General features: G+C 40.9%; 1 protein-coding gene and 1 non-coding gene across 2 annotated transcripts; one reads left to right on the top strand and one right to left on the bottom strand.

Moving 5' to 3' along the window:
- Positions 1-1,843: 1,843 nt before the first annotated feature.
- LOC110881516 lies at positions 1,844-3,022 on the bottom strand. The gene has a single exon (XM_022129745.1). The coding sequence runs from the start codon at positions 3,020-3,022 to the stop codon at positions 1,844-1,846; it is 1,179 nt and encodes a 392-aa protein (XP_021985437.1).
- Positions 3,023-8,439: 5,417 nt separating this feature from the next.
- LOC118483452 lies at positions 8,440-8,546 on the top strand. Its single transcript, XR_004870741.1, has one exon. It is a non-coding gene; the product is annotated as a small nucleolar RNA R71 (small nucleolar RNA).
- The last annotated feature ends 5,129 nt before the right edge of the window (positions 8,547-13,675 follow it).

Genomic DNA, 13,675 nt, shown 5'->3' with positions numbered 1-13,675 from the left:
CCCTCATGACAATGTCGCATAATGCTGCGCGACTCGGACCCAAACACGCATCTCCCAATAACTTGGTCCGCACCGATCCTAAACAAGTACGGATCCTCCCAAATGTAGTGCTTGACATCCGCAAAGAATTTCTTCTTTTGCTGATACGCCATGCCCTCCACAAGGTCACCTGTAGACAAGTAATTCGCCAGATCGGCGAACCAGGGAAAGCCTTCCTCGTGGGCTTTCAAATACATCAACGCCTCATGAGGAAAATCATCCCCAATCCTGTCCTCCCGAGTCTTCTCTATCTCGGGGCTCTCTAATCTCGACAGATGATCAGCAGCAACGTTCTCAGCCCCCTTTTTGTCCCTAATCTCTAGATCAAACTCCTGAAGCAGCAAAATCCATCGAATAAGCCTAGGCTTCGCATCCTTCTTCGCAAACAAGTACCGAAGAGCCGCATGATCCGTGAAAATAATAGTCTTTGACAGCACAAGATAGGAATGGAATTTGTCGCACGCGAATACGACTGCCAGCAACTCCTTCTCCGTCGTGGTGTAATTTTCTTGGGCATCGTTTAGGGTCTTGCTAGCGTAGTAAATGGGATGAAAGTGTTTCTCCCTACGCTGCCCTAGAACGGCCCCAACAGCAAAGTCGCTGGCATCGCACATGATCTCAAATGGGAGGCTCCAATCGGGAGCAATCAGAATGGGAGCACTCACTAACCTCTCCCTAATCAACTCGAAGGCCCTCAAACACTCATCGTCGAATACGAATGGCCTATCCTTCTCTAGCAGCTGGGTCATCGGGCGAGAAATTTTCAAAAAGTCGCGGATGAAACGGCGGTAGAATCCCGCATGACCCAAGAAACTCCTAATCGACTTCACAGAAGTAGGCGGCGGGAGCTTGGAAATAACATCAACCTTGGCTTGATCAACCTCAAGCCCCGCCTGTGAAATCTTGTGCCCTAGCACAATCCCCTCTCGAACCATAAAATGACACTTATCCCAGTTAAGCATCAGGTTCGTCTCCTCACATCGAGTAAGCACACGCTCGAGATTACGCAGACAATGATCGAAGGAACTCCCAAACACAGAAAAGTCATCCATGAACACCTCCATGGAGTCCTCAATCAACTCGTGAAAGATCGCCACCATACAACGCTGAAATGTGGCTGGAGCGTTACACAACCCAAATGGCATGCGTCGATACGCGAAGGTGCCAAAAGGGAATGTAAATGTGGTCTTTTCCTGATCCTCTGGTGCAATAGGGATCTGGAAATAACCTGAGAATCCATCAAGAAAGCAATAGAACTGCTGTCCTGACAGTCGCTCCAGCATCTGATCAATGAATGGCAAAGGAAAGTGATCCTTGCGCGTGGCATCATTGAGTCTGCGATAATCTATGCAAACTTGCCAGCCGGTGACGGTCCGGGTGGGTATCAACTCATTCCTATCGTTGACGACCACTGTCATACCCCCCTTCTTAGGGACCACCTGGACGGGACTCACCCATGCAGAGTCCGAAATCGGGTAAATCAGTCCTGCATCCAGCAACTTAATCACCTCTTTCTTCACAACCTCCTGCATATTAGGGTTTAGCCTTCTCTGAGGCTGAACCACCGGCTTGCACTCCTCTTCCATCAAAATCCTGTGCGTGCAAAATGAAGGGTTAATACCCTTGATGTCCATCAGCTTCCACGCAATAGCCTGCTTGTGCTCTCTCAAAACACTCATCAGCTTCTTCTTCTCCTCTTCCGTCAATCCAGCAGAAATGATGACGGGTAACTGCGATCCCTCGCCCAAGAATGCGTACTCCAGATGAGACGGCAAATCCTTCAACTCCAGGGGCGGGGGTGCCTCTACAGACGGTCTCTCCTTCGGAATCTAGGGGAAGGCTCGGTAGCCTGCAATAGAGGGTCCTGCTCAACATCTAACTCAGTGACCTCACTCCCCTGATCATCCATACTAGTATCATGCGTATCAGACGCATCTCTCCCACAAATCTCGCTGAGAAGGCCACCCACATGTGACATAAGAGTATCGATAAAGTATAGAGTGTCATCATGCTGCTGGGTATGCCTCATAGAACGCTGAATGTCGAATGTGACCTCATCCTCATCTACTCGAAGAGTCAACTTGCCGTCGTACACGTCAATAAGTGCTCGTGCCGTGGCAAGGAATGGACGACCTAATATCAGTGGGACCTCAGAGTCCTCGTCCATATCAAGGATGACGAAGTCAACTGGAAACACGAATTTGTCGACCTTCACCAACATGTTCTCCACGATGCCCCTAGGAAACTTCACCGATCGATCGGCGAGCTGAATACTCATGCGCGTAGGGGAAGGCTCTCCTAGGTCAAGCTTAGCGAAAATGGAATAGGGCATGAGATTTATGCTAGCACCTAGTTCAGCAAGCGCATTGCTGACAGTAAGATTCCCAATCAGACATGGGATGGTAAAGCTACCAGGATCAGTCATTTTCTTTGGCAGCTTGTTCTGCACGACAGCAGAACACTCCTCACTCAGGGTGACAGTCGAAAGATCCTCTAATTTCTTCTTATTCGTAAGAAGATCCTTCAAAAACTTCGCATACTTTGGCATCTTTGCCAAAGCCTCGACGAGCGGGATGTTCACGTGTAACTTCTTTAGCATCTCCATGAAACGACCATACTGCTCCGCGTCCTTACCCTTCACTAACCTACCAGGGTAAGGGGGTGTCGGCTTGTACACCCTCATCGGCCCCTTCTCTGCATCCTTCTTCTCTACTGGAGACCCGCTGGACTGTGCTGTACTTGCTGGGCGCAGCCTAGGGTGCACTTTGCCAGCAGGGGTCTCCATCTCAATCACCTCGTCGACCTCCGGGTCCTCATCGACTGCCGGCTCGACCTCTATAGCTCCTCGACCACTCCTCGTAGTAATAGCCTTTGCAGTGGCATTTGGATTACCCTCAGTGCTACTAGGGAGACCACCAGGGGGTCTCTGACTCAACTTCTCTGACATCGCACCTACAGTCCTCTCAAGATTCTGGAAAGCCATGCTCTGATTCTTCATGAAAGTCTCATGCTCCAAGAATCACGACTGGTTCTCCTGATGTCGTGCCTCCTCTCTGGTCATGAACTGAGTCAGTAACGGTGTCTGCTGAACCAGGGTCTCTTGATGCTGCTTCATTGTCTCCTGGTTCTGCCTCAGCATCTCCTCCAACGTGGGGCTTTTATTCGTACCCGAACTTGATCCTGCTCCTACGTCCTGAAACAAGTTCTGATGCTACTGAAACCCCGGTGGGTGGTTGTTCTTCCAACTGAAATTCGGGTGGTTCCTCCAATTCGAATTGTAACGCTCCCCAAAATTTCCCTGATTTCGATTTCCCACAAACTCTACCTGCTCTGGTGTCTCAGTAGGGGCAATAGGTGACGTGATGTCGTGGTCACAGTCAAATTTAATCCCAATAACAACTATATAGATAGCGGTAAGTGGGTATCGAACACAGGGAGTTTGTGGAATATGTGCTATCTCGATGTATGTCTAACTTCACTAAAGTAAACTAAATTGAAAGAAAAATAAATTCAAGAGTGGGTTTGATTGGTTGATTTTTAAAACTAGGATTAACTAATTAAATTGCAAAAGAAAAGTTTTGGTTGTAAACAATTAGAGACGAGTGACCATCTTTAGTTTCCGGTTTGCTTCAACATTTGTGCTATCATTCACTAGAAAGAACTACATAGACATAGTTCATGTGCAATTACTTGTTGTGATGAAAGGGAACTAAGTACTCAGATTCCTAGAACGTGAGGTTGTTACCCGATGACCAATTGACCCTTACCTGATCCTAGTTCTACCCATGATATCTCAATTGCCAACGGCACCAAGAACGTATGGTTTCAAAATAGAATAATCATAAGCATCAACAATTTACAAGCAAATAAGAACACACCATGATAAATAAAACATAAATTCAATTTACCATTCTAGAAATATGAAATCAAGCACACTTGTCTTTACAAACCTTCAACTAAAGATGAACATAAAGAGTTTAGCTATCCATTGCTTGAACAACCCTCCTCCACCAAGTCCCAAATTCGTTCCCTAACTAAGTGTTGTGTAACCGAATAATAATAATAAAAAAAAACCTCTCATGAGACCTCTTAAAATTCCATAAAAAGGCCATTAAATTCGATAAGTTACATATGCTCTCCACTATGTTCATGTGAACTTTTAATGATGATGATGTCAATACATTGAAAAGCCCCTTTGAATATTTGTAGGTTTTTTTATTAGAATAATGATCATGGCCATTTATGTTGTTTCCCAAAATGTCAATTATGGCCCTCCAACAAAACAAAATCCACGCTGCCATCTTATAATTCTGCATTTTGAACACTTTAGCACCTGCATAATCCAAACATCTAGTGGTTACCAAGTTCAAGCAATTAACCGAATATAGTATAGAATGTGCATTGTATTAAACCTTATAAGGATTGTCCTACGGACCACCCGTCACATCCCCACACTTACCCGTTGCTTGTCCCAAGCAACCCGTTCAAAACTATTTTCAACCAAGAACGATCAAGTATGAAAACCAAGCAAAAACATGTTGTCCTTTTAATAACCCGTTCTTAACACCCAAAACAATACACCCCTCTCTAAATCTCTCCTCTCGGCTACAAGTAAGCACTAGCATTAGTAAGCTAGACACACAAAAGGCAAACGGGCGGTTGCACAACTATATGCTTGTACCTAAATCGGTCCTCCTCCTACGAGTGTCAAATATGAATGCAAATCAAAGGGGCTTTTAAGGTTGTAATAAAGCTAGGTGAATGGGTAGGACATGGAATATATATGAAGTAGCGAAGGACTTGCCCGGTCTTTTATTACATAATGAAATAAACAAACAAACAAACTTAAACTTATATACAAGACAACTCAACATTACTTTTTTTTTTCATTGCTTTTTCCATTCTTTTTTTTATTTTCGTTTCTCTTTTTTTTTCAAACATTCAACATAACATCGAACGTATCTACACACTACTAAAATAACTACTAGCACTATAAGACCGGGTCAAGTGGGGTAAATTTTTAGGAAACACGCTAAGGGGTAACAAACGATAGGCTTTAGGCACAAAATGGGCAACTAAATGTCCAAACCCCCACCCCTCTCGCAACCATGCTCATATATATAATTAATGAGGTCCAAGTCCCCAAATCCCACACTCGCACTCACCAAGACGAAGCTACCTAATTGCCCTTATCCTTTTCGCATTCATGTCTAACTAAGGACTCAAACCGCATACAAGCACAAGTTCTAATGTACCCCCACCCGTAGCCACTCTCATCAAATATAAGCATTATTTATATACAAATGTGGCTTCAACTCTCACCAAGAATGAAGGGTATTAAGGGTTGCCGGTGTATCATTTGGGGTTAATCCAAGGTGTTCAAATTCTCATAATGTTTTGCTTGATTTAATATTTTTTTTTAAACCTCAAAATTTCTCCCCATCCCCACACTTGGGATACATTGACCCCAATGTATGGTTTTAAGGAAACTTGATTGCTAAACCTTTTTAACACCAACCAAAAGGCTCCACACTTAAACCACAAATTTTTTTTTTTTTTGGTATTTTCATTTTATATTTTTTTTTATATTTTTTTCTTCTTTGAAAACATGACACCACCAACTTTCACACCCATAAACTAAACACATCAAAACACCACCCAACCGCCCAACCAAAAACTTAAACATGAATATATACAAAGGTGCACAAGATGAGAACAAGACACGACCTGATTAGTAAATTAGCAGTGTTGGTAGTGATGAAGCTGCAGTAATCGGACCGGTTCGAAACATCTCTTAGATTCGCCAATATCTCAACAGGGATGTTGCCAAACATCCCCACACTTGAATTATTGCATCCGCGAGGGTTGAAACGTAATAACCTGCCAAAACACAACACAACACCAAAACAACACCAAACAAAGCAAGACAAAACACAAATACAATACTCTACATCCTCGGGCTGCCTCCCGAGAGCGCTAAAATTTAGGTCTTCAGCCCGACCGTACCTGATATGTCTCAAGGTGGTCTCAATGCACATTTACCTTTTTCGTTGCTGATGTAAGCACGGTGTTTGATTCTTCTATCGTGTGTGTGCTTTGTCACGTCCCATCTTTCTTTGCAAAATTCTTTAAATCCATATTTTCCTACCGAATTTCCAACAAATGCTCGGTAGTTTACTCTCCACTTCACTACTTCGTTTTCTGTACCCAACAAATCCAAACTCTCCCATAAACACAACTTATGAATGAAATCTCCCACATCATGAAGTGCCACCTTCCTAATTTCTAAACATGCATCCTTAACACTCTTGGTTTCCATAACCACCACAGCCGGAGAGTTGTAATCAACTTTGATTGGTTCATCAAGTAAAAGGCCCTCAACTTTGCTCTCCATAGGTGGTTCCTCCACAATAATTTCAATTGTATATTCCTCATTTGGCCCTAATAATTCAGTTTCAAGTTCGGGAGGACTCACAACCTTTTCTTCTACATCACCCATAGGTGTCATTTGTTCAATCTGCACATATATCCAGTGTTGTTTTGCTTGACGTTTTTCCAATATCGACGTCCCTGGCCTCATCTCTTTCACCTCTTTTGGTAACAAATCATATTTCCATTCCAAAAGTTCTACTCGTTCTTCCATTGACAAATGAGGTTTTGTTAATTCTTTTTCAACATGGACCATGTGTCTCTTTCTCATCATCTTGTCAAGACTTTCAGATTTATGTGACTGAGAATGCAAAGTAGGTTGTTGGGTTACACATTCATAACCATACTGATCAAATGTATACTGAGCATGATAATAGTCTTGATCGTACATCTGAGGGCCTTCATATGAAAGTTGGGAATATTCATCATAATAATCACCGTAATCGTACTCCTCTTGGTAACTCATTTTTTTAATTTTTTTATTAATTTTTTTTAAACTAATACACAAGATAACACACGTTGCGCACTACTCCCCGGCAACGGCACCAAAATTTGACGTGATGTCGTGGTCACAGTCAAATTTATTCCCAATAACAACTATATAGATAGCGGTAAGTGGGTATCGAACACAGGGAGTTTGTGGAATATGTGCTATCTCGATGTATGTCTAACTTCACTAAAGTAAACTAAATTGAAAGAAAAATAAATTCAAGAGTGGGTTTGATTGGTTGATTTTTAAAACTAGGATTAACTAATTAAATTGCAAAAGAAAAGTTTTGGTTGTAAACAATTAGAGACGAGTGACCATCTTTAGTTTCCGGTTTGCTTCAACATTTGTGCTATCATTCACTAGAAAGAACTACATAGACATAGTTCATGTGCAATTACTTGTTGTGATGAAAGGGAACTAAGTACTCAGATTCCTAGAACGTGAGGTTGTTACCCGATGACCAATTGACCCTTACCTGATCCTAGTTCTACCCATGATATCTCGATTGCCAACGGCACCAAGAACGTATGGTTTCAAAATAGAATAATCATAAGCATCAACAATTTACAAGCAAATAAGAACACACCATGATAAATAAAACATAAATTCAATTTACCATTCTAGAAATATGAAATCAAGCACACTTGTCTTTACAAACCTTCAACTAAAGATGAACATAAAGAGTTTAGCTATCCATTGCTTGAACAACCCTCCTCCACCAAGTCCCAAATTCGTTCCCTAACTAAGTGTTGTGTAACCGAATAATAATAATAAAAAAAACCTCTCATGAGACCTCTTAAAATTCCATAAAAAGGCCATTAAATTCGATAAGTTACATATGCTCTCCACTATGTTCATGTGAACTTTTAATGATGATGATGTCAATACACTGAAAAGCCCCTTTGAATATTTGTAGGTTTTTTTATTAGAATAATGATCATGGCCATTTATGTTGTTTCCCAAAATGTCAATTATGGCCCTCCAACAAAACAAAATCCACGCTGCCATCTTATAATTCTGCATTTTGAACACTTTAGCACCTGCATAATCCAAACATCTAGTGGTTACCAAGTTCAAGCAATTAACCGAATAAAGTATAGAATGTGCATTGTATTAAACCTTATAAGGGTTGTCCTACGGACCACCCGTCAATAGGACACGCGGTCGTGTCATGCCTACCAGTGCATATCTCGCATAGCTGCTCCTTCTGTACCTTCATATCACTCACCTGCTGCTTCAAAGCATCAATCTGTGCTTGCATCCTGGTGACCTCATCGACCTTGTGCACTCCTCTATGTGTAGTGGATGAATCTCTAGACTCAGGAAACTCATAGCTACTCATCGCTATATCCTCGAACATATCCATGCACTCATCAGGTGTCTTGGCGGTCAGAAGATTGCCACCGGCAGTAGTGTTCAACATATTCCTCGTAGTGGGCGTCACTCCATGATAGAACCTCTCAACTAAAGCCCAATCCTCAAATCCGTGATGAGGACACTTGAGTAATAACTCCTTGAAACGCTCCCACGTCTCGTAGAATGAATCTCCCTCCTTTTGACGAAACTCTTGGATCATGCTCCTCAGAAGAGCGGTTTTGGAAGGAGGGAAATACTTACCTAAGAATTTTTCTTTCATACCGGCCCAAGTAGTAATGGATCCCGCAGGAAGGGATTCCAACCAAGCATGGGCGCGGTCAGCGAGCGAGAATGGAAATAGGCGCAGCTTGCAGGCATCCTCGGTGACACCTTGCTCCTGGAACGTATCGCAGATAGCTGAAAAGCGCGAGAGATGGACATTCGGGTCCTCAGAAGGTAGTCCATGGAATTGGATGGTGTTCGTAACCATCGTGATGATCTGGGGTGGGATCTGCCAGCGATTAACCCCGATAGCGGGTCGGGTAATGCTGGAACGAGCATTGGCCGCGTTCGGCCTGGCGTAGTCTGCGACGACTCTCCTAGCTGGGGCTTCGTTGTCAGCCATAGTAGAAGCAGAAGATGAAGTGTGTACCTGACTAGCTCGGAAAATGCGAAGGCGCTCGTGGAAATCTCGCTCGGGCTCAGACGAAGCAGCAAACGAAGGTGGCCCCTGTGAACGAGTGTGGTGCATACAATGAGAAGAAATCTAATCTAAGTACTAAAGCAAATCTAACCCTAAAGGCACAAATTGCAAGCAAAAGGTACCTAAAGGCAATGGAAATCTATGAAAGCAAATAAACAACTAAATAGACGACTCGGGTCGTTCTCTAAAGTGCCAGTGTCCCTGGCAACGGCGCCAAAAACTTGATGTGTGAAAATGTGTATATTAAATTCGAACAAGTTTTAAAAATGGAATCACAACCTAAACCACACACAATCGGCAAGTGCACCGGTCGCAGTGTAGTGTAGATGGCAAGACCGGATATCAATCCGTGGACACTATATGCAAACTCTAGATACTGAACCTCTATCGAATAAGTAGTCAAATTTTTAGATTTGTTTTGAGTGATTTTAAATAATTAATTAACAACTAAAATAAGCAAGAAAACGTAGGAAACAAAACAAGCAAACGAAGCAAACACGTGCGTAAATTGTGATCAAATATATATGAGATAAAGGCTACCTAGGTGTCGAATCCCTAGAATCATGCAATGCTAACGTGACAATGATGACGGTTAAATATCTATTTCCCTCGATTGACCCCCCGCTAGAGATGTCCCAAACGAGAAAGCAAGACTAAATGTGAAGTGCTAGAACGAACAGGCTCGAGCTATCGATACCAAATCCTACGAAAATAGAATCCTTTTGACCTCAGAGACAATAAAGTTGAGAGAGAATCCCACAATCGCAAAGCAAACCCAACTTTGATAATTGAAATCCTAGGAAACCCTAATTACGATGCAATAAACGAGCCCGAGCTATCGGTCACCCAATCTACCCACCAATAATTAACTAATAACCTAGCTCACCCTAATCGTCTTTCGAGTCACAAGATGAGGATGCAAGTTTTAATATCGTGATTTTAATTATTAATCAACTTGGTCAATTTCTCAACACAATATTCAACCCGAAAATCCTAAGATAACCGAATTAAATTAAATCCTAAGTCTAGGGGGAATTTCTTCGTGCCTAAACCGCTGAATTTATTGACTAATAACAATCAAAATATACCAGCATGCAATATCAAGATCAATATCAAAGAAAGATTATGTAAATCACATCAAATAACCGAAATCATGTCAAATATGCATTACAATCATCTAGTTCATCAAAACCTAGGTAGTTGTGAAGTTTAGCTACTCATAATATTCAATAAAACAACTGAACAAAGTCTGGAAACAACTGAATTCATAGTTCAAGACGAAAAGAAACCGAAAAACTAATGTTTAATGAACCCGAAACGCTCCAAACTCGAACCGAAAGCTTCCAAGACTCTTGCACAGCTTCAAGATGCCTCACAATCGTCCAAGAATGCTCCAATGCCGCCTGTGTTGCGTGAATGAATAAACCCTAGTCAGCTGCCTTGATTTATAATTTTTTTTGTGAAAACCGACTCGCTTACGGACCGTATGGTGAAAGGCTTGCGGTCCGTAAGCAACTAGGTCAATCCGGGTGCGCGCCTCCTCCTTGCGGACCGTAAAGACCTGGTCTTACGGTCCGTAAAGGGTCCTGTACAACATTATTTTATTTTTTTCTTGCTTTTCCGACACGTCTTTCCGTGTTCCTTTCGCTGCACCATTTTTCTTCCGTTTTCACCGCGAAATTAGCAGGTTCATCATCAATTCCTGCAAATCCATAATTTAAACAATTAAGTATCCAAATCGCGAGAAAACCACATCCAAAATCATAAGAATGTAAGGAATTTGATACGAAAAATATGTGTAATTATAAACATATCAAACATCCCCACACTTAACCTTTTGCTTGTCCCTAAGCAAAATCCAAAGCAGCATGTTCAACTTAAACACTTTAACAAGAACGCAAATCCCGAACAAGTTATAACGCGAACTACGAAGTTATCCACCACAAAAGTTTCACAAGACTTACAACGTTCAAAAGGTGACGAATCATAACATTTTAAATAAAAACGGGCCTACCTAATCAAGCTTTTCTTACCTTCAAGCAATCAATTATGCAATGTCAATACCCCTCACAATTTCATTCATCTCTCGGCTAATAAATATGTAATTTTGAGTGAACTCTCAAAACCAAACTTTGAAGCAACACTATCATAAGCTTGTACGTCAATCAGATTTCCACCTATTTGTTAAAACTCAACATGGATCAAAAGGACTTTATTGGGTAAGTAAGGGCTAAGGGTAGGTATTGTATATATATATATTTTTTTTCATTTTTTCGGACATAACACATAAACACAAGATAAACCGGATATATACGAAACAAATACTAACACATTGGTCATTTTGACCCACAACTTTATTCTATTTTTTTTCTTTTCCTCTTTTTTTCGATTTTTTTTATGTCAAATATAATAATCACGTAACACGATCCGGCTATCAAATCACAAACGGGTAACAAACGAACGCTAGGCTCAAAGTGGTGTATCTAGGGGTAATGATAAAATGGGTCAAACACAAAGGTAACACAAACAAGGTGACTTGTCTCATAAACTGATATGATCCTCTTACACGAACTCACAAAAATATTGTCTGTAAATATTTTCTTTACTGCATTACATTTTCTTTATTTCAAAATCCAAAAAGATTTTCAGTGTGTTTTAGCATAAAGTTTCAGAAAACTCAAAAAGATTTTTGACAACTGATATTGGAAAGCTGATTTTCAAAATTCTGAGTGCTAAGCATGATGAGTATAATTTGAGGGGGAGTTTGTGTTTAAAACTGATTATTTTTTATCAATCCTTAAAGTGGTTCATCAGATTGGAAAATCATTTTGTTTTTGAGAAGTGAGTCTGAGTTAGTTCATGTGTTTATGTTTGAAATATGTATGTGAGAGAAATTTGAGAAATTTACTTTGAGGTAGAGCTTTTGCAGGATAAAATGAGAAGCTGTTAGACGGAAGGCCAGATAACGATCCTGAAGATGATGCTGATGAACTGAAGAAATGCCAGCATATCGCAAGGGGGAGTCTGAAGACCTGCAAGAAAAGATTGAGAGAGAAAAGCCCAGAGACTGATCAAGACTGAAGATGTGAAGACACAACATAGTCGTGACTCAATGAAAGACTCCATCAACATCTGGGGGGGAGTCTGTTGGTGCACTACATCTGTTGATTTCGTCTTGGATCATGTTATTCATTGTATTGTATAGATTAGGGCACGTTTTACGAGAAAACTGGAGAGTATATGTGTTTTAGAGAGTAGGTCTTCTTATACGGACATAGGAGGTCCGCTTATGTGTCAGGTCCGCTTATACGGACATAGGAGGTCCGCTTATTTGTTAGGTCCGATTATACGGACATAGGAGGTCCGCTTATTTGTCAGGTCCGCTTATACGGACATGTCCGTATGTGGGGACCTACCAACACTATAAATACCCCATAAGCGGATCTCATTTGTAACGTGTGTGAGATTCCATACCGAGGTGCTGCCGGTGTGAGATTTGAATGTAAACGTTGTAATATCAATCAGAAAAGTGATTTAAGTGAAGATCTAGCTGTTTCTACGTCAGGTACTTGTTTCCCGCACCTGTATCTGATCAAAACTCCTCTGATATACTCGTTCGGGTCAAAACACGATCCTACAGAACCTCTACATAAGTCTCCTTATATAAGCACCCAAGAGGAAACCTAATTAGTTAATATGGGTAATATGGTCCATCAACAATTACCAACTAATTATTTAATAGGTTATTATATATTTTGATCTATATTATGTAAATGATTATAATGGCTACTCGATTAAATATTAAAACATAATATATTTAATCTTACACAGCAAGCATTGCTTGTCTGTTAGGTTGAAAATACATATTATTCCAATTGAAACCTACATCTTCGTGTATAACAACTAATGCTTTGTTTCTTGATTCAGAAGATCCGGCTTCAACCTGTAACCTACTGAATGGATTGATGTTGTCTTGATTTTCATGACCTGTACATTCTCTTTTGAAATGTCCTTTCCTTCTGCATTTGAAACAGGTCACTTTTGACTTGTTGAACCCTAGTATAGAATCGGATGCAAGTACACATTGTCTCCCAGTAATCTCAGTAATTCTCTGTGCTCTTCTCATAATACTTGCCATACTCCACAGAACATCCATTAGTTCCATCTCTTCTGGATCACTTTGGTCATAGTCCTCCTTTGTCATATTACAGTTTCCAATTCTTCCGGCTATGAGACTATCATATGATTCAAGAACTGATCCCAGAAATGCCATGTGCTATTTTACTGTGGATTCACTCATACTTTGATTATTTTGTAGATTTACCATGACATTGCATTGTAGCACATGAGACTGATTGTTTCTTTGATTTGAATTTGGTCCTTGTGTTAATTTTAGATTTGGAGTTGAAAATTTTGATTCATTGCTCGAAAACGCTCCAATCCACTGCCGCTTGAGTTGTTGATTGTCGAAAATCTAGAAAAAATCAGATGAACTTTTTGCACTGTATGTTGTCTGTACTTTTTGACTCTGATTATCTGATGAACTACCATTTCTGTAGCACAGGCTTACATCTTGCTGTTCATTCTTTAACATCCCTGCTTTTCTCAATTCTAACTCGTGTGCTTCCAATTTTTGGATTAAGTTGTTTAAATTAATG

Source organism: Helianthus annuus, chromosome 10 (genome assembly GCF_002127325.2).
Source record: "Helianthus annuus cultivar XRQ/B chromosome 10, HanXRQr2.0-SUNRISE, whole genome shotgun sequence".
Classification (NCBI taxonomy): Eukaryota; Viridiplantae; Streptophyta; class Magnoliopsida; order Asterales; family Asteraceae; genus Helianthus; species Helianthus annuus.
Note: the sequence above shows the minus strand (reverse complement) of the source record. Positions and strands in the feature narration are given on the sequence as shown.